At 36.3% G+C, this 20,779-nt stretch overlaps 1 protein-coding gene across 3 annotated transcripts in view; it reads left to right on the top strand.

The window, feature by feature from the left end:
• Positions 1 to 20,779, top strand: part of WRN (WRN RecQ like helicase) — a 153,726-nt gene that overhangs the window by 31,664 nt on the left and 101,283 nt on the right. For all 3 annotated transcript variants that reach the window (XM_078069648.1, XM_078069649.1, XM_078069646.1), the window contains exons 2-8: positions 4,527 to 4,634; positions 5,447 to 5,559; positions 9,064 to 9,209; positions 9,856 to 10,004; positions 10,865 to 11,014; positions 12,239 to 12,311; positions 18,235 to 18,349. In XM_078069648.1, the coding sequence (XP_077925774.1) occupies positions 4,539 to 4,634; positions 5,447 to 5,559; positions 9,064 to 9,209; positions 9,856 to 10,004; positions 10,865 to 11,014; positions 12,239 to 12,311; positions 18,235 to 18,349 (842 nt within the window). In that variant the 5' untranslated portion in view covers positions 4,527 to 4,538. The remainder of the gene's footprint in view (positions 1 to 4,526; positions 4,635 to 5,446; positions 5,560 to 9,063; positions 9,210 to 9,855; positions 10,005 to 10,864; positions 11,015 to 12,238; positions 12,312 to 18,234; positions 18,350 to 20,779) is intronic.

The following is a 20,779-nucleotide window of genomic DNA, read 5'->3' as shown; positions in this document are numbered from 1 at the left end:
TTTTGGAGGCCAGAAGTCCTAAATCAAGTTGTTGGTGAGTTGTTTCCTTTGGAGGGTGGTGGGGGAAGGATCTGTTCAAGACCTTCTCTTTGTGGCTTGTAGATGGATGGCTCTTTCTCCATGTGTTTATTCACATCATCTTCTCTCAGTGCATGTCTGTCCCCTTTTTGTAAGGACACCACTCAGTTTGGATTAGAGACCACTGTAATAACCTTGTTTAAATTTGATTACCTCTGTAATGACTTTTTCCAAATAAAGAGCCACATGCTGAAGTACTGAGGTTAGAACTCCCAACACTTTTTTTTTTTGAGGAGGGATACAATTCAACCCATATTGAGGGGAAATTTTTCTGATCTTAAGAAAAAGACTTCTAAGGACTCACTGATCCCAAGGAGAATAGTTTATGCTTAGGCTCCTTAAAATACAAAAATCCTTGAAAGTCTTTCAAGCTCCCAGATGGGAAAGAGATGACTTACAATAGAAAAAGCATCAGAGAAATAATGGATTTCTTACTTGCAGCATCAAAAGGTAGAAGACAGTAAGAATATCTACAGACTACTGAGGGACTGTTATACTCAGCCAACACATCATTCTATCTGTTTGAAGAAATACATTTTCACATATACAGGGAATCAGAGTTTATTACCTTCATATTCTACCTGATGAAAATAATTTAAAGAGTTCTCTAAACAATCGAGTCAGAACAAAAATTCAAGAGGGGTAAGACAAAGGGAAGAGGAAACCATAGTAAACAATATATTTACATATAACAGATGATGAAATTTATAATAAAAATGTTTAAAAAATAGTAAGGATTGTTGAAAAAGAAGAGCAATACTAAGAAAACTAACAGGCTGTAACCAAAACCACATCAACAAAGAGCAGTCATTAGAAGGGTGCGGAAGTAAAAACAGGACAGTGCAAGTGTAGGGTCATGGTGGGGAAGGGATATTGTTACAGTATTTTCCTGAGATAGTATGGTAATAGTAGGATGGAAAAAAATTGACGTTTTGTCATTGATAATGGAAAAAGAGTATGAATGGTAATTTCAGCCAATCAGGAAAAATGAAAAAAGTAAGAACTGAAGAAAGTAAGATAAATACTAATCAAAGTAAGATGAAAGAGAAAACCCATGTTCTTACACTAAATGCAAATGAGATGAATTACCCTATTGAAAGACATGTTCAATGTGACTATTCAAAACAAAAAAATAGAAAAATAAAAAAATAATAAAAATCGCAGGTGTATATTGTTTAGGGGCAGCCTTTAAAAAAGTCACCAAGATTGCAAAGTAGCAGATAATGGTAAATAGACAGGCAGGATGATTCCAGGAAAGTCCAAACCGAAGCAAATCAAAGTATATTACAGATCTTATTTGACTTAGGACTTCCCGGATAGACCACCGGAAGCTGAAAATGTGTTTCATACATCTAACCTCCCGAACATGATAGCTTAGCCTAGCTGACCATAAACGTGCTCAGAACACTTAGATTAGTCTACAGTTGGCTAAAATCATCTGACAGAAAGACTATTTTATAATAAAGTATTGCATATCTCATGCAATTTATTGATTATACTGAAAGTGAAAACCAGAATGGTTGCATGGTTACAGGATGGTTGTCAGCGTATTGGTTGTTTATTCTTGTGACTGTGTGGCTGACCCGGAGCTGCCCGTGTCACCAGAGAAGGTCATACACACATGACTAGCACAAGAAAAGATCCGAGTTCAAAATCTCAAGTATGGTTTCTAGTGAATGTGTATTGCTTTTGCACTATTGTAATGTTGAAAAATCCCAAGTCAAACCATTGTTAGTCAGGGACCATCTGTATTTATTTCAAAGAGGAATTTAAGATCTTTTAATGGTACAAGATGAAGTGTTATGAGATGATAAAAGACTTGATTTTAGAAAAAGACTTGTCAAAGTTGTTTATACTCAACAACATAACAGCTAAATATATAAATAAAAAATTCTATTATTCAATGACTCAGATCCCTTCCGAGAATAACCTTTATCTGATCAACGATTAAAATCCTCAGGTATCTTGAAGAATTTCCTTGTTGCAAATTATTCTACAACCTTAATTTGCTGTGTGCTTTTTATCTGTCCTGAGATCTAAGTAAATTTGACAAAGATGTTAGGTCTGTAAACAAGTTTACTTTTAAATTCTTTGCCTAGAAGCATCTAGACAGAATTTTGTGTGAAAAAAGAAATTTTACATCTGAAAACTAGCCATTTCAAATTAAAATTATTTTAGTGTTATAGGTGGCTTCAGGGAAGAGTTACTGAAGTTTATTTCTGTTTTGGCAGTGTGAATGAATTACTTACAAAATTCCAAGATTTTATAGTTGTTTTTATAGAGTTGTCTATTATTTGCAGAAACCACAATTTTCTGGCAGTTTTGCAAATTGTCTACTCTGTGTATAGCAAAAACTTGTTTTCCGACTTCATAAAAATAGTATTTTAAGATTAAGAACAAAATATATATAAAAGTACACTTTGGGGTCAATTTTTAACTCTCGTTAAGAGTTTTGAGTTTGTGACACATATAAATGTATTAATAACTACTAACATTTGTAAAACGTTTTATAAAATAAAATATAAAAACATGTTTTACATATTTTATCTTACTAATATAATATAAATGTAACAGCCAAACTTGAGTTGTCCATTCTGATTTCAGTGAATCATAGATCTTACCCAAAGCCAAACTTTGTTAATGATTCAAAGAATACAAGCAAGCACCAAGTGCAGATGGCATATTCTTTTTTTGGAGGATCCCCAGACTGTCAGACACAGATTCCAAAAATGTCCTTTTCTTTTGCAATAGGACATGTTATGGTTTTGGATTAACAGAATAGTTTTGAGCAATGTGTGCAAAAAAAAAAAAAAAATTGCACAAAGGAAGTTGTGTTGGTTTTGGAACTCCTCTGTTTTATATTCTCTTAATTACACAGCTTACTTGACTACTCCCCATTTTTCAGCCATAAATTAATAAATCCATAATTCCAGGCTCATTTGTGATGAGCAGTCAAGATAATTGAGCTATATCTTGCGAACAGCATTTTCTAGATAGGTACTCTGGTATTTTTCTTTTTTTTTTGAGATTTTATTTATTTATTTGACAGAGAGACAGCGAGAGCCGGAACACAGGCAGGAGGTATAGGAGAGGGAGAAGCAACTACCCGCTGAGCAGGGAGCCCGGGGCTGGATCCCAGGACCCATGACCTGAGCCAAAGGCTGACGCTTAACGACTGATCCCCCCAGGCGCCCCTCTTTGGTATTTTTCTGCTAGTAAGTATCATTGATAGGTTTACAAGGCTACCTTCTGGTTTGAGGTCATTAGTGTATTACTGGGATCCAGGGCTGAGGTCTTTCATTTCCCCTCCCTCCCGCCAGTAGGTTGAGTGAATTACCAACCTGTTCTTAACCCTTTCCTTCCCAATGCGTAAGAGTGGTGGAGTTGGTTCTATATAGAAAATTTTGCTACAGTAATCTTTTGAAAGTTTCCTTTATAAATTATCAGTGTTCTCAGTTTTGGGGGTTCATGCTTGAGAAAATGAGCAATTAAAATGGATACCTGCTGATACTGTGTAATTTCTTCAGGGTTTATATTGCTAAGTATCCAATAGGGATAACAGGTTATCCCTAAATCATAAATAGTTGCTGTGATTATTTCATATTAACATATTTCATCATAAGAATCTTCAGGTATATATTTAAAACTGCTGCCCCTTTACTAGAAATTTGAGATAATAGGAACTAAGGCTGGAGTTGGAAAGATTTATTAAGAACTTAAAGCTACTTCAGTGTAGTGTGTTAGGTCACACCAGTGTATGGATCCATTTGCCATTAACAAAAAGAGTTTGTCATGGTTCTCCTATTCATTGTGTTTTCTATATCCATTCTTTACATGTGGTTTGCATTGAGAAGAGCCCTCACAGCTAGTAACAGATTTTTAAAAATATCCTCTGTGAAACTCTTATTCTTAGGGAAATTTGTTCACTTACTAGGCCAAGAGCTTAATAAAAAAAAACCTCTTAATATAAGAAAGCTGTTCTGTCTAAAAATTCATTTTTCAAGTAGACTTGTGAACAAGTCCAACAGTTTGCGGAGTTTACTTAGATCTTAGGACAGATGATAAGAAAAAGATGTCAAAATCTGTAAGAATTTACACACCCAAGGATTGTCGTTAGTCATGAGATAAAGATGATTCTTTGAAAGGATCAAAGTCATAGAATAATAGGATTTTGAAACTACTAGAACCTTAGAACTCAATTAAATTGGCTCACTTATTTTAAAAAGAAGAAATACTACTAAATATATAATTATTAGATCCAGCGTATTATATGTTTCCTTTTGTTTTGCAGTTCCAGCTCTTAGAGTCTACATGTGGGCCAAATGCCATAACTTTAAATGTGCATGTTTGGTTCTTCAGTCATATCCACAGGCCTCTCTCTGAGTTTTCTTTCAAAGATTGCACTATATTTATTCACAGAGTAATTGTTTTTTGAATTTTGCAACTAGAGCCTATTAAAGATGGATGAAAAAAAGTTGGAAAGAACTCCACAGCAGCGAAAACTTCCTGAATGGATGTCTGTGCAGAATGAGACCTGTCCTGCAGTAGGAGGAAAGGTATGTGGTTCACCAATTATTATTTCAGATGGGAAATTTAGTGTAAATTTGACTGTAAAATCAGTCAGTCCTCACTTGTAAACTGCAGGTCACCATTTAAGTTAGTTGCTGTTGGGTGATTGAACCACAACCTAGTCATTTATTGGGTGAATGGGATTAAATTTTTTTTTTTTTTTTTGAAGATTTTATTTATTTATTTGACAGAGAGAGACACAGCAAGAGCAGGAACACAAGCAGGGGGAGTGGGAGAGGGAGAAGCAGGCTCCCCGCCGAGCAGGGAGCCCGATGTGGGGCTCGATCCCAGGACCCTGGGATCATGACCTGAGCCGAAGGCAGACAGACCCAGGCACCCATGGGATTAAATTTTAATGGAGCTTACAAAATGGGGATTCTAACTCCGTATTTTACCTTTTTATCTAGTTTGTATGGTTGACCTTACTAGTTTGTTCTAATTTAGATAATTTAGACAGTATTTATTTTGGTGAATTTTTGTGCGTAAGCAAGTTTAAGTTTTCTTAGATTCAAGATCCACCAGCCACTCTTCAGAAGCTTAAGGCAACATTATTACATCTAGAATACTAATATAATTACAGAAAAAAATTAATAAAATAAGTGCTCTTATGAAAATAGGATTAGAAGTTTGCAAATAAGCTTTTTAGAAAAATAATTTTTGGATGGCTTTATTTTTGCTACGTTGTCCTTAGGACTTCGTTAGTATATATAATTTGAATGCTTCACTGAACTTTAATTTTTCCATGAACATCTCTTATTTAACTTTATTTGTGCCTTTCTGTAATCTTATTTAACTCAAGGCATCTATTCAGAAGAGTGTTTTCGAAGATGACCTCCCTTTCTTAGAATTCACTGGATCCATTGTTTATAGTTTTGAAGCTAGTGATTGTTCTTTTCTGTCAGAAGATATTAGGTAAGAGATTTGAATTTTCTAGTTTCATTTGAATTTGGACCCTTAGAAGATAACTATTATAACAGTATTTGTAAGTATACTGAATTTTATAGTTAAGGTGTGTTCCATAGATAATCATTTCTACATGTAGAATATCATTTGACAAGTTCTAATTTTATGTTAAAAAAATCTTAAAATCACTGGATTAAATGTGTAATGTACCTGTTTGTTCATTCATAATCCTTTTTATTACTTAATTTTTTGTTACTTTCAGTATTTAAATACTTAAATAAGCACATTGTTTATTTCACCAATGTAGGACCGAAAACTGCAAGAACTATTCAACCTCCAAGTGCCCCTTTTATATTTCATTAAAAATAACAACCTAGTAGTGAATAATGGTTGTGATCAGCTCTGTTGCCTTTAGCAAATGATTCCTAAGAACATTAGAAATGACTGTTAGTATTTTTTAAAATTGCCTTGTTAAATTAGGACTATGCAATAATGCAATCCAAGGCTCTTAAAGCATTTTACAAGGAGAGAAGTAGGGAATTCATTCAGATCTTCTTTGAAGTTGTATACCTGTCTTTTTCTTTTTTTTTTTAAACTGTTGTACATTGCAATGGTTAAAAGATACAGAGGTAAGTTAATCTATTTATTAATGATCTTCTGGTGGTAGATGAATTCTAGAAATAGTATTCAGGTGTCCTCACTCCTACTTTGGTTAACTGGCCACTTTTGGGTCTCATTATATAGAAAAAAATTTGTCTCATAGAGAAGGTAAAATCTGTCATTTATGATTATATATTACCTTTGTCAGTGCTGTAGCATGTCATATCTAAAGGCAATAAGCTTAAAGTGATTTGAGGAATGTAGTTCCGACGAATTCTGTGTACATTATGATAGGCAGACTTTTTTTTCTTACCCCCACTGGTTACCTTAAAGATTTTTGCTATCACAGGTTTTCAACAATTTGATTATGATATGCCTTTGTGTAGTGTGGTTTGTCTTCATCCTGCTTGGGGGTTCATTGAGCTGTTTGGGTCTGTGGGTTTCTAGTCTCATCAGATTTAAAATATTTCTTTAGATTTTTTTTTTTTTCCCCTTATCCTGTTACTCTTTTCTCCTCTGGTAGTCTCTATACACACAGGTTGGATTGCTTAATACTGTGTCATTGGTCATGGGGTTCTCTTCCCTTTCAGTCTTTTATTGTTTTTCTTTAATTCTTTTTCTCTCTGTGTTTTGGTTTGAATCGTTTCTTTTGCTATGTTTGCAAGTTCACTTTTTTGTAGTGTCCGTCATCCCATCCTGTGAATTTTTAATTTTATTGTATTTTTCGTCTCTAGAAGTTCCATTTGTTTCTTTTTAGAAAATATCTTCCATTTTGGCTCTCATATTCATGTTTTCTTTTAAATATTTGAACATATTCAGCATATTTATAATGGTTGTTTTAGTGTGCTTGTCTGTTAATTCCATTATTTTAGTTATTTTTTCTATGAAATGACTTTTATCCTGTTTAGGGGGTCACATTTTCCTATTTTTTCCTGATGCCAGTGGTTTTGATTGGACATTGTGATTTTACCTTGTTGAGTGTTGGATTTGCTTCTTTTTCTTCAAAGAAAAGAGCTTTGCTCTGTCAGGCAGTTAAGTTACCTGAAGATCAGCTTTCACCTTTTGAGCCTTTATTTTTAAGCTTTATTAGGGTAGGTCGATAGGAGTCTTTACTCTGGGAATAATTTAGCCCTATAATAAGGTGTGACCCTTATGGAGTCTTTGCTGACTGCCCCAGGCGATCAACAAGACTCTCTGAGGTGACTTTTCAGAGCTTTAATGCCTCTTTCCTGCATGTAAGCCCTAGGAATTGTTCATCTGATGATTCCCTGGTTGTTCTTTGTGCATTCTCTTTCTTGCCTAGCTCCCTCCTCTCCAGAAACTACTTCCAGCTCCTTCAGCGTGTCTGGCTCTGCACCCTGTCACCCTAACTCAGTGCTCTGCTTTGACTTCTCCCTGTTCTGGTGTCTGGAAAGCCCAGATAGAAAGCGGGGGCAGCAGCAGGGCTCCCCCATGGTTTCCTTTCCCTCAGAGAGCATAGTCCTGTATTACCTATTGTTCAGTGTCTGAAAACTCTTGTTTACCTATTTTGTCCAATTTTCTGTTTGTTCATAGAGGAAAGGTATGTCTGATCACTGTTGCTCCATCTTGGCCCAACGCAGAAGTTGAGATTCTTTTGTGATACACATTTTTAATTTTAAAAAATTATAAAATAGGCAAATATAAACAAAAATAGAAAATAATATAACAAAACCCTAGCTTTAGCAAATCTTAATATCCATTTTCTTTAAATCTTTATTAAGAAATGTTACGATAAAATACAGCTGAAACCCCAGGTATGTCCTTTCTGATTCTCCCCTCTGCAGCCCTCTGAGATACCTTCTATCACAAGTTCAGTGTTTAACATTCCCTCACATGTTTTCTATTATATCTATATTTTTATATCCCCAAATATCATATGCTGTTATGAGAGTCAAAAACACAACATTTTATGTTTTTTGAGAATTTTTCTTCTGGGTATATGTAGTTTTATTTTAATTTATATATAATATTTAATTGTTTCTGTATGCCACAATTTGTCCGTTCTTTTGTTGATGGAAATGCAGTTTGTTTCCATTTTTGCCAGTAAGAGCAGTATTACAATGAACATTCTTTTTTTAAAGCAAATTTTTATTTTTTAAAGATTTATTTACTTTAGAGAGAAAATGAGAGAGAGAGAGAGAGAGAGCGCACACACGAGCGAGTGTGAGTGGGGGGAGAGGCAGAGGGAGAGGAGAGAGGAACCTCAAGCGGACTCCCCGTGAGCGCGGAGCCTGATGCAGGGCCAGTCCCAGACCCTGAGATCATGACCTCAGCTGGAATCAAGAATTGGATGCCTAACCGACTGGGCCACCCAGGTGCTCCTGCAGTGAACATTCTTAAACATCTGTCTGGTTGTGTGCATCTGAGAGTTTGATACATTTATGAGAAAAAACTTGCAGGTCATAGTGTTTATACATCTTCAGCTAAATATTGTCAAAGCCTTTTCTAAAAGGATTTTACCAATTTACATTCACCAGTGTTTGAGCAGTCCCACAGGTAGATATCTTTCTCAGCACTTGATACTGTGAGACTTTAATTGTTGCCACTCATATATATATGAAATTATATCAATTAATTTGCATCCGATTTCAAGTGAGGTTTCATGTCTTCACATATTTATTTGGATTTATTGGCTATTTGGACTTTCTTATGGAAATTGCCTGTTTATATTTTTCCTCCCCCTCCTCCTCCTTCTTCTTCTTACTGGATTATCTGTCTTTTTCTTACCAACTTTTCAAGGAATTTTTAATATTTTCTGGCTATTTATTATCAGATATTTGTATCATAGATACCTTCTACCATATATGGCTTGTCTTTTAATTTGTGGAATGCAGAAGTTATATAGAAGTTAAAATTTTAATGTAATTAATTTGCACTGTTTTCCCCCCGTAGCACGAATCTATCTACTGGAGGTGTGGTCGGATTTGACATGGAATGGCCACCAGTATACAGTAAAGGGAAACTGAGCAGAGTTGCACTGATTCAGTTATGTGTGTCAGAGAGCAAATGTTACTTGTTTCATATTTCTTCTATGTCAGGTTGGTATCTCTTTTCTTTGTTTCATTTTTATATGGTTGATAGTTGTATTATGTCAACTTTATCCCTATAAAATTAAGCTTTTGAATTAGCTGGTGCTTCTCTCATCACCTTACATTTATTGAAGTATTCATGTTCCATCTGATTCATTCATATCCCTGTTTTATTTATTTTTACAACATCTCCATCAGGTATTGATATTATTCCTGGTTTAGACAGTATAGAACTGAAGTTTTGAGGGGCTAAATGATCAGGAATATACTGTTAATGTTAGCAGAGGAAGTTTTCAAACCAGTTGTTTTTCTTGTCATTTATCAGTCAGGACTTTGCTTTAGGTAAGAAAAGAAATGCTCAAGGTGGCAGTACTTGGGTGGCTCAGTCAGGTGAGTGGCTGCCTCTGGCTCAGGTCATGATCCCTGGGTCCTGGCATTGAGCCCCACATCGGGCTCTCTGCTTCTCCCTCTCCCTCTGTGCTCTCTCTCTCAAATAAGTAAATAAAATCTTTTAAAAAAGTACTCAAGGTGAATGTGTTTCTGAATTTAAGCTTAACATAAACAAATTTAAATACAAACATAGAATGTGTAAGAAGTAGAAAATAAATCAATAATACTTGATAGAACCTATGGAAATAATAATAAAATGTTACAGTTTTTCCTCAGGGATTAAAAATGTTGCTTGAAAATGAAGCAATTAAAAAAGCAGGTGTAGGAATCCGAGGAGATCAGCGGAAACTTCTGTGTGACTTTGATATCGATTTGAAGAATTTTGTGGAGCTGACAGATGTTGCCAATGAAAAGGTAGGCATAAGGTGTGATGAGCCCCGGGTGTTGTGTGGAAGTGTTGAATCACCATGTTGGGACACCTGAAAATAATATTTCACTGTATGTTAACTAACTGGAATTTAAATAAAAACTTAAAAAAAGGTAGATGTAATACATATATTATTTTCATAAACAAGATTGTGTTTCACAGAATGTCCCATCTATCTGAATGTTAGATATTTTGAAAAAAATACTTTAAGCTGTATGTTATTGTAACAATAAAGAAGTCCCAAATGAGTATTCCATAATGAAAACCTTCAGTTCTAATCCATTGCCTTAGAGAAATTTCTTTAAGCTAGCACCCCCCCTTTAGTACTATTTCACTTTATTTCATATATTTGTATATTTAAATATTGTATTTTAAGTTTTTCCCTTTGATCCATTTATACCAATAATTTTTTTTTTTTTTTAAGGGAAAGCATAATGTAGCTCTTGTGGTATGATGGGCTTAGTGGAGGTTTGGCCATCAATTCCGTCACCCTTATTTCATATATTTTATTAATGTAGTCATTAAGTTAAATTCGCATGTTTAGCCAGATAGTCACTGGGCTGGATAGAAAGCGTACCAACCTATCCAGCTTTTTTCCATGAATAATACTTTTACAGTCCAAGAATTTTAATACCTACATTGGGGAAATTCCAGAGTTCAGTTCTTATAATGTGGACTGAAAATGAGGTTTCTAGTGATGGGAAATTTATTAAGGACTATCTCTGCCATATATTTTGGTGATAACATTTCCAACTTTATTTGTGGCATGGGCATTTGATGGTATTTAGGAATATCTGAAAATAGAAAGAAATAATTTTTTGCAGTATTGATTTTTCATTACTTCTAGCTGAAATGTGCAGAGGTCTGGAGCCTCAGTGGTTTGGTTAAACACTTCTTTGGCAAACAGCTTCTGAAAGACAGATCTATCCGCTGTAGCAATTGGAGTGATTTTCCTCTCACTGAGGATCAGAAACTATATGCAGCCACTGATGCGTATGTATGTACCAAAGATCTTTAAATTATGATGTGTTTTTTATACTTTATAATAAATTACTTTAGAAGAATTTTGTTGTAATGGTTGTACAAACTCAACTAAAATATTTTAAATCAGGTTGGCATTAAAAATGCTTAAGAAGACATTCAGTGAAACTGATAATTCTCAATACTAATTAGCAAGTACCAATCAAAATGCTAGTATTTTTAATTGTCATGAAGCCAAAATAATGTCCAATTTATGTGTAATAAATGTAATCTCTCTGAAAACATGGAAAGCTAATAAACACAGGCTGAGTAAACGCAAATGGTACTGATGATGTATTTGATTTATAAACAACTTCAGATAAAAATAATTATAGTTTCTATATTGAAACTGGCATTATTTCTTATAGTTACATTTAAAATGTGCTAAAAATTTAGGAAAATTACCTCCAAATTTAGCTTTCCACTGCTGTTAGTCAGTTGTATTTTCATATTTACATATTCATACATACTGAAATTTGGGCTTATCTTAATGTATAGCATTATTTGTTTTTTGTTTTTGTTTTTTGCAGGAAATATATTTTATGTCCCTGTGGATTTCTTTTTCCCTAATTTATACTTTCATTTGTAGATGAATATCTTGTTTCCCTTTTTGCATCTGTTTTTAGGCCTGGAAACTCCTTTTTTTAAAAACAGAAAAAAATTCAATCTTGTCAGGAAATAGGGTGATAATTTTCCTTTACATTCTGTTAAAAAAAAATCGTAGAACTTGTTGAGAACTCGTGCAAGTTCTGTAGCATTTTTATTCATGAAAAATCAGTGTGACTTGGTTGTTCCTGTTAACAGTGCCTGGAAGGAGGGCTGTTCATACGCCGACATTCACAGCTGATTTAATGAGATACGGGGGAGTGGATATGTGTCGCCAAAACAGATATCTCTTACTTGATTGTATTTTGTTGGAGTCCCACTTATAAGTTACTTGATTTGGATAACTCCTTAAATATCGAATATTAAAAGATAAAAATTTAAAACTTTTAAGGCGCAAGCAGCTTACTTTCTCTGTTCTCGAAATTGGTGTGGTGATTTAATGAAGACATAGATCTTTGTGTAACATAGTAACTTGAATGCAGCTTTTTGGGTGCTTTGGGAGTCACTCTTCTGGATTTTTCTAAAGATGGGACATATAGCTTTATTTTGGTTATCTTTAGCATGCTCTTCACTTTTCTGCTTTTTTTCTTAATAGGCCGGTCTCATCATTTATCAAAAATTAGAGATTTTAGGTGATGCTGTGCAAAGGTTTGCTATAAATAAAAAAGGTATGTGGTGCTCTAAAAATAAAAGATAAAATTTGAATTTGCTCTTTTATGAGGTTTATCTTCAAAAAGTGAATATTTACACGTGCAAACTGTTTAGTATTACAACTTCTTGAGTGTCTGAACCATGTTGACAATAGGGTGTGAGATCTCTCTGGTCAAAGATTAGAGTTTCAGGCGCATTACTTGTGGCAGAGGAGGACTTACTACTGCTTTGTCACATTGCTGTTCCTTAGGCTTCTTTAGGTGGGGCTTTGTGGCTTTGATAACATCCGTGACACAACCAATTATCTCCCAGGCTGGAGATTATTACATCCTTGCTATAAATAGTTAAAGTGTACTAGTTACTTTATAGTGTCCTGGTTTAAATTTCTAAATTTTTTCTAGGGTAAGATAACTGCTGTTTTTCTCCAAAAAGTATGGCCACTTTGTTCAACTTCAGTGCTTTTCTCAGATATCTCAATAGGTCAGCGATAGCAGACCTGCATAGTAGAGTGGAAGAGCATGGGCTTTCATGTCACAGAAATCAAAGGGGAATCCCTGCCATGTGAGTTGAGGTTTACATGTTTCCCCATGTTTGGAATGTAGCTGATAGCCACATACCTATTGCATAGAATAGTTGTGAGCACTAAGAGGAACAGAATATTATAAGCACCTGTATTGATCTACAGAGTTGTTATTCCTATTCTTGTAGCTTCTTTTGGAGATTTTAAATAATTGTGTTTGTTATGATGTTAATTAAATGAGGGGCGCCTGGGTGGCTCAGTCATTAAGTGTCTGCCTTTGGCTCAGGTCATGATCCTGGGGTCCTGGGATCGAGCCCCGCATCGGGCTCCCTGCTTCTCCCTTTCCCACTCCCCCTGCTTGTGTTCCCTCTCTCGCTGTCTCTCTCTCTCTCAAATAAATAAATAAAATCTTAAAAAAGATGTTAATTAAATTAGTGATTTTGCTAAATAAGCTTAAAGATATGGTGTGACCTCCTCATATAAAATTATATTGTACCCTTATTAATTGCCATTGAGAAGGGATTCATGTTCTTTGTAATAGACCCTCCTTCTTTACCTAATAAGGTAGAAGACCCCTTATGCTTTCTTTCTTTCCCTGGAAAGGCACTTCTGATGAGAGCTTCCTGACTCTCTATAGCCAAAGGTACTGTGGCTAGAAATTACCTTGCTTAAATTGAGCAGATGATAGGTTTTTGAAGCTGATCTGGAAAACAATATAGAACTTATTTAAATCATAACAGAATTAAACTCAACAGAGGGGATTCATTGTTTTCTGAATTTGTGGTTTGCAGAATTACTTCTAGGTTATACATGCAATTTTGTCTCTGATTAAAATGCTTCTAAGGAAATGTTTAAGATATTTCTCACTAATGTACCATATATTTAAAGTCGCCACTAGAAGTCCTAGTATCAGTGTACCTGTCATTTCAATACTGCATTGTTTGACCCTCACTTTTATTCTTTATTGCATTATATGTGTGAGTAAATTTTGTTTGACATCTGAAGTGAGGTACCTTGACTAGGATCCTAGTGAATTGTAACAAAGATTACCAGTCTTTCTTTTTTTCCTCACTCCCCCTCCTCCCTTCCTGTTATGAAGCCAGAGCTATCAGCCTCACTGTTGTTTAATTTCCCTGGTGTATTTATATATGATATTTTCAAGTGACCACTTTTGGTTATACAATTGTGTTTTTTCTTCTTATTAAAGAATTAAAGTGGATTATAACATCAGAAAATAAAAGGATATTTGCACATTGTTTCTCCTTGTTAAAATATTAGCTTACTCCAGGATGGTAGCTAATAAACACTAAACAAGATACCAGATAAAAATAAACTTATTTATTAAAATTTTTTTAGCACTTTATGATGTGGGGATACAGTAATGAACAAGGCACTCATGATCTGCTTCCTGAGAGGGAAATCTAGAGGTTTGTAGGGGATATAGAGATGAACAAAAAAGGCATAGGTATAGGGAGATGAGTCTCATGATGTGGGAAAACAAGGCGCTGTGGTTAGCGCAGATGGCTATCTGATACATATTTGGAAGTATTGCAGTATTTCCTGGAGAAAGTGATGTTTAAGGCAAGACCTGAATAGGAACAGGAATTAGGTAGCGGAAGAGTAGAGGAAAAGTGTCATAAAAAGTTTAATTTCCTCCTAAGAGGTATTGGGGGGTTTAAACACAGGAGTGACATGAATTACATTAAAAAAAAAGAAAAAGAAAAAAAAGAATCACTTGGGCTGTAGAGTAGAAAATGGATTGTAGCTGGGCAAGGGTCATGGTGGGAAACCTCCTTAGGAGGCTGAGAGAGCAATCCAAGGGAGAGGCAGTGGTGACCCGGCTTGGAGGGTTGTATTGAGAATGGAGAAGGGGATAGATTCTAAATACATTTACTAGAGCAGTAGAGTCAGCAGAATTTGGTGTGATGATGAGAGCCATGTGTTGTTGCCACGAACAACAGGGGTGAAAACCATTGAAGAGAAGGAGCAAGCTTTGGAGCTGAGGAGTCACAGTTGATTTTAGACATGTTAAAGGAAGGAGGGCTGTCAGATAGCAAGGTGGAGGTGGCCAGGGCACTTAGATATCCAGGCTGTGGCTCAGAGGACAGTTTTTGTTAGAGATAAAAAACTGGGACTAAGAATTTTGAGGAACTCTTAGTATTTCATGTTTGCATGGGGGAAGGGACAGCAAAGGAGTTGCCTGCCATTGGCATAGAAGGAAATTAGGAGATACGGTGTGCCGAAAGCTAAGCGAAGAGCTACATAGGAGCAGTTATCAATCTGTTTTAAGTCCTGCTGAGAATTTGAGAAACTGAGGATTTAGAATTAATCATCAGTTTTGGCAACATGGCAACCATTTGTAACCGTTGACCCCAGCAGCTTTGGTGTATTGGCTGACAAAAGAGTGTTCCGGGGAGAGAGTGGTTTTTGGGGGCATGTGCTATTAAAACAGAAAAGGGTCCACAGGCTTTGGGAACATAAAGGTGCTATAAGCAGAGCAAGAGTGGAGTAGTGGAGTGGTGTGAGTAGAAATCACATTAACGTGAATAGAAGAGTTATTAGATCTAGGGAACATGAGAAAGTATGTATAAATAACTTCTTTTTTAGAAGATTGGTTTGGAAAGGGGCTACTCATTCATTCATTCATGTGACATATTTGATGGGTTTTTATTATGAGTCAGGCACAGTTTCAGTTATAGGGGAAAGTGGACTGAACACAGGAGACCAAGCGCCTTCCCTTCATTTCACTGAAGTGAGCGAAAGAGCCACGTGACTATCTGAGGGAAGAATGTAGCAGGCATCGGGGAAAGAGCTAAGTGTCTGAGGGTGATCGCTTGCCTTATTTGAGGAACAGTGAGGATAACTGAAGCGAAATGAGTAAGGGTCAGAGTGGGAGGAAATGAAGCTAGAAAAGGAGCTTAGGCCGGATCATTTAGGGCCTTACAGGTGGTGACTATGGCTTCATATTTTATTAATTACAATAAATATAAAGTAGAGTGATGGGAAACCCTAGAGGGTTTGGAGCAGAAAAATGACATGATTAAATTTAAAAGGATTTTTTTTTTTTTTTTTTTTTGGCTGCTATAAAAGGGCAAGTGTTTAGACAGGGAAGGCTGTTAGGCTACTATAGTAGTCCCAGCAGGAGATGACACTTGTTTGGATTAGGCTGGTAGCAGTAGAGATGGTGAGAAGTGATAGATTGTGTATATGTTTTGAAGGTGTAAATTGTGAAGGATTTGCTGATGAATTCTCCGTAAGGGGTAAGATCTAGAGACTGAGAGGACAATGTTTATTTTGGTTGGATCAGCTGAGTGAATGGAAGGATCAGTTATGGTGGAAAGATTATGGGAAAAGTGGGTTTGGATGAGAAAAATCTAGATTTCAGTTTTGGATATGCTAAATTTTAGGTGCTTATTGATATTCAAGCAGCTATCACAGTTGGAAATGCGATTCTGGAGTTCAGGGGAAAGGTTGAGGTTGGAGATGTAACTTTGGGAAACATTAAGATATAGATGGCAGTTAAAGCAGTGAAAGGAGATGAAAGAGGGAGTGACTGGAATAAAGAACAGAGGGGGCCCAAGTATTGATGTCAAGGGCACACCAACATTCAGAGATCAGGGAGATGAAGAGAGCGCATTGAAGAGGGTCTGAGAAGGGGTGGTAGTGAAAGATGGAGTGTTGAGAGGTGTCGTGTCCAGAAGCCTCAGGAAGAACATGTTTTAAGGAGGAGGAAGTTATCAACTGTTTTAAATAGCTGAGAATCTGAAGGAGATGAGGAACTAGACCTGACAATTAGATTTGACAGTGTGAAGGCCCTGGGTAACCTTTCCCAAAGCAGCCATGCTGTACTGGTGGGGGCGAAGGCTTGGTTGGAGTCTGTTTAGGGGAAAATGGGAGTAGAAAATTTGAGACAGCGCGTGTGGACAACTCTTTCATGGAATTTTGCTGTAAATGAGAGTAGTTCTGTGAGTACAGACTAATTAGCAGATGGGGGGTGGGAAGATGAGATAGTTTTCTTTTTCTATTTTCTTAGTGTAACGAGGAGTGAGGTTGTTCCCTGAGTAAAAGGAGGAGCAAGCAGATGTTAGAGGCTTGGAGAGAAAGAAAGAGGTATGAAATAGTCATCTCGATAGTAGGAAAGTGGGAAATATAGAATATTTAACAGTCACTACTGAGGATTCCTTTGAGATCTCTGTCATGAATTTAAAGCAAGCTGAGTCATCTTGGCTGTGTTTTATCTTCAACTATAGTCAACTCTTTGAGTATAGGCATCAAGTAGGTAAAAAAACTGGGTTTAATTGGAGTAGGGGTTTTCCTAGATAAAAAGTACCATGGAGGGAGGAAGGAGCAAAAGAGGTCAGAGTCCAGACATACAAGGGAATGATTATTAAAAATGGGTAAGAAAGGAAAAAAGACATTGTGGGGAGTGGGAGGGATAAGGTATATGGAAAAGGTGATAGGATCAGTGGATTTGGCTCTGTAAGTGGAAAGAATAGTTGTATTGGGGAGGGCATCCTGGAAAGCAGGCAAGCATGCTGGTGTTCAGAGGGTGGAATGCTTACAATTGAAGTTTGGAAGTAGTGACTTTATTGGCAATTATAAGGTCAAATGACTCTCGAATGGGTGGCTGAGGTCAGTGGAGGAAAAGATTGTTGGAAATGGAAGGATCAAAGCACTGAAAAGGCCACACTTTTAGGTGGAATTATCACAGGAGTAGTAGTGAAGGGAAAGACAGTGAACCAGGCAGTAAAATCTTCAATGAATGAAAGGATGTGATTTTGAGGTCACAAGATGCGGCAATCAGGAATAACAGATGGTACAGTCCTATGTCGCGTGCTTCAGAGGAGCTGGACTTTTGAAGGACCAGAGAAAATGGTGATAAGCTGTAAGAAACTCTAAGCAGGGGAAGGATTCGAGGAAGGAGTGCAGGTGTGGTGTTGATGGAGAATGATGTACCAGACAGGATGAAGTTGAGAGTTTGGAAGATAACTGCTGATTGGAAAGGCTTGCATTTTATTTTGGTCATGACTGATAAGAAGGGAAGTGAGGCATGGCTGTTGGCTCAGGTTATGTTTACTAAACTATGTTTCATAACTAATAGCCCACAGAAATCAGTTCTGATTTTGATAGTGTAGATGGGTTCAGATTCTCATTTCTGCCTTCTTCTGCCTAGGTTGGTAACCACTGGTTGTAATGTGTATGAATGTAGATCATTTGGAATTTATTCTAAAATTCAAGTAGCAAAAATCTGAAAGGGAAATAAAGTGAGGTGATATGGAGATAGAATAAGGAAGTCCTTTTGTTGGAATTCACTTAAGGAAAGAAAATGAAAATGTGACCCCTAATAGTGTTTAAATAAATGGCTAAATAAATCTCTCTGCTTTGTGGTTTGAAAATTAACATTGATTCTTTTTGTCCAGAGGAGGAAATGCTACCTAGTGATGTGAAGAAACAATTGACTTCAATCTCTGAGGATATGATGGATCTGGCTAAGCGTCTTCCTGACACTTTGAAAAAATTGGAAAATCCACAGAGGTTATATATTACCTGTTTTTACCAATTCTGTTTGTTCTTACTGCACATTCCTATTTATAACGAATTACTGTTTATTAAGGTAGACTCAGAAATTTTCAAAAACATTTTTTATTTAAATTCAGTCTAGTTGACGTATACTGTAGTATTAGTTTCAGGGGTAGAATTTAGTGATTCATCAGTTGCATATAACACTCAGTGCTCATTACATCACGTTCCCTCCTTAATGCCCATCACCCAATTACTCCATTCCCCCACTCACCTCCCCTCCAGCAACCCCTGTTTGTTTCCTATAGTTAAGAGTCTCTTATGCCTTCCTCTCTGTTTTCATTTTTTTTAAATTTTTCCTTCCTTCCCCTATGTTCATCTGTTTTGTTTATTAAATTCCATATATGAGTGAAATCATATGGTATTTGTCTTTCTCTGACTGACTTATTTTGCTTAGCATAATACCCTCTAGTTCCATCCAGGTCGTTGCAAATGGCAAGGTATCATTCAGGACACTGGGATCATGACCTAAGCCGAAGGCAGACAGTTAACCAACTGAGCCACCCAGGTGCCCCGCAGGATTTCATTCTTTTTGATGGCTGAGTAATATTCCATTATATATATATACACACACACACCCCCCCCACATCTTTATCCATTCATGAATCAGTGGACATCTGGGCTCTTTCCATATTTTGGCTATTGTGGACATTGCTGCTATAAACATTGGGGTGCACATGCCCCTTCAAATCACTATGTTTGTATCCTTTGGATAAATACCTAGTAGCGCAACCGCTGGGTTGTAGGGTAGTTCTATTTTTAACTTTTTGAGGAACCTCCATGCAGTTTTCAGAGTGGTTGCACCAGTTTGCATTCCCACCAACAGTGTAAGAGGGTTCCTCTTTCTCCACAACCTTGTCAACATTTGTCATTTCCGCCATTCTGACAGGTGTGAAGGGTATCTCATTGTGGTTTTGATTTGTATTTCCCTGATGCCTAGCGATGCTGAGCGTTTTTTCTTGTGTCTGTTGGCCATTTGTATGTCTTCTTTGGAGCAAATGTCTGTTCATATCTTCTACCCATTTCTTGCCTGGATTTTTTTTTTTTTCTTCGATGTTGGGTTTGATAAGTTCTTTATATATTTTGGATACTAGCCCTTTGTTTGATAAGTCAGTTATCTTCTCCCATTTCATAGGTTGCCTTTTAGTTTTGTTCACTGTTTCCTTTGCTGTGCAAAAGCTTTTTATCCTGATGAAGTCCCAATAGTTCATTTTTGCTTTTGTTTCCCTTACCTTTGGAGACATATCTAGCAAGAAGTTGCTGCGGCCAAGATGAAAGAGGTTGCTGCCTGCATTCTCCTCTAGCATTTTGATGGATTCCTCTGTCACATTTAGGTCTTTCATCCATTTTGAGTTTATTTTTGTGTATGGTGTAAGAAAGTGGTCCAGTTTCATTCTTCTGCATGTGGCTGTCCAATTTTCCCAACACCATTTGTTGAAGAGACTGTTTTTCCATTGGATATTCTTTCCTGTTTGGTCAAAGGTTAGTTGGCCATAGAGTTGAGGATCCATTTCTGGGTTCTCTATTCTGTTCAAAAAATAGAAATGGAAGGAAATGTTCCTTCTATCCATATTTTCTTGAAGGTTTTTATAAAGAAAGGATGCTGCATTTTGTCAAATGCCTTTTCTGCATCTACTGAGAGGATCAAATGGTTCTTATACTTTCTTTTATTAATGTGCTGTATTATGTTGATTGATTTGCAGATATTGAACCACCCCTGAAGCCCAGGAGTAAATCCCACTTGGTCATGGTGAATAATCCTTTTAATGTACTGTTGGATTTGATTAGCTAGCCTCTTGCTGAGAATTTTTGCGTCCATGTTCATCAGGGATATAGGTCTGTAATTCTCCTTTTCAGTGGGGTCTTTGGTTTTGGAATCAAAGTAATGCTGGCCTCATAGAATGAGTTTGGAAGTTTTCCTTCCATTTCTATTTTTTGGAACAGTTTCAGAAGAATAGGTATTAATTCTTCTTTAAATGTTTGGTAGAATTCCCCTGGGAAGACATCTGGCCCCAGACTCTTGTTTGTTGGGAGATTTTTGATTACTAATTCAATTTTCTTTCTGGTTACAGGTTTGTTCAGGTTTTCTATTTCTTCCTGCTTCAGTTTTAGTAGTTTATATGTTTCTAGGAATTTATCCATTTCTTCAGATTGTCTAATTTGTTGGAATATAATTGCTCATGGTATTCTCTTATAATTGTTTGTATTTCTTCAGTGTTGGTTGTGATCTCTCCTCTTTCATTCATGGTTTTATTTATTTGGGTCTTTTTTTCTTTCTGATAAGTTCTCGAGGGGTTTATCAATCTTATTACTTCTTTCAAAGAACCAGCTCCTAGTTTCATTCATCTGGTCTATTGTGTTTTTGATTTCTCTATCATTGATTTC

This window comes from Halichoerus grypus, chromosome 3 (assembly GCF_964656455.1).
Source record: "Halichoerus grypus chromosome 3, mHalGry1.hap1.1, whole genome shotgun sequence".
Taxonomy (NCBI): domain Eukaryota; kingdom Metazoa; phylum Chordata; class Mammalia; order Carnivora; family Phocidae; genus Halichoerus; species Halichoerus grypus.
The sequence above is the reverse complement of the archived record's forward strand: the minus strand, read 5'-3'. Positions and strand labels throughout refer to the sequence as shown.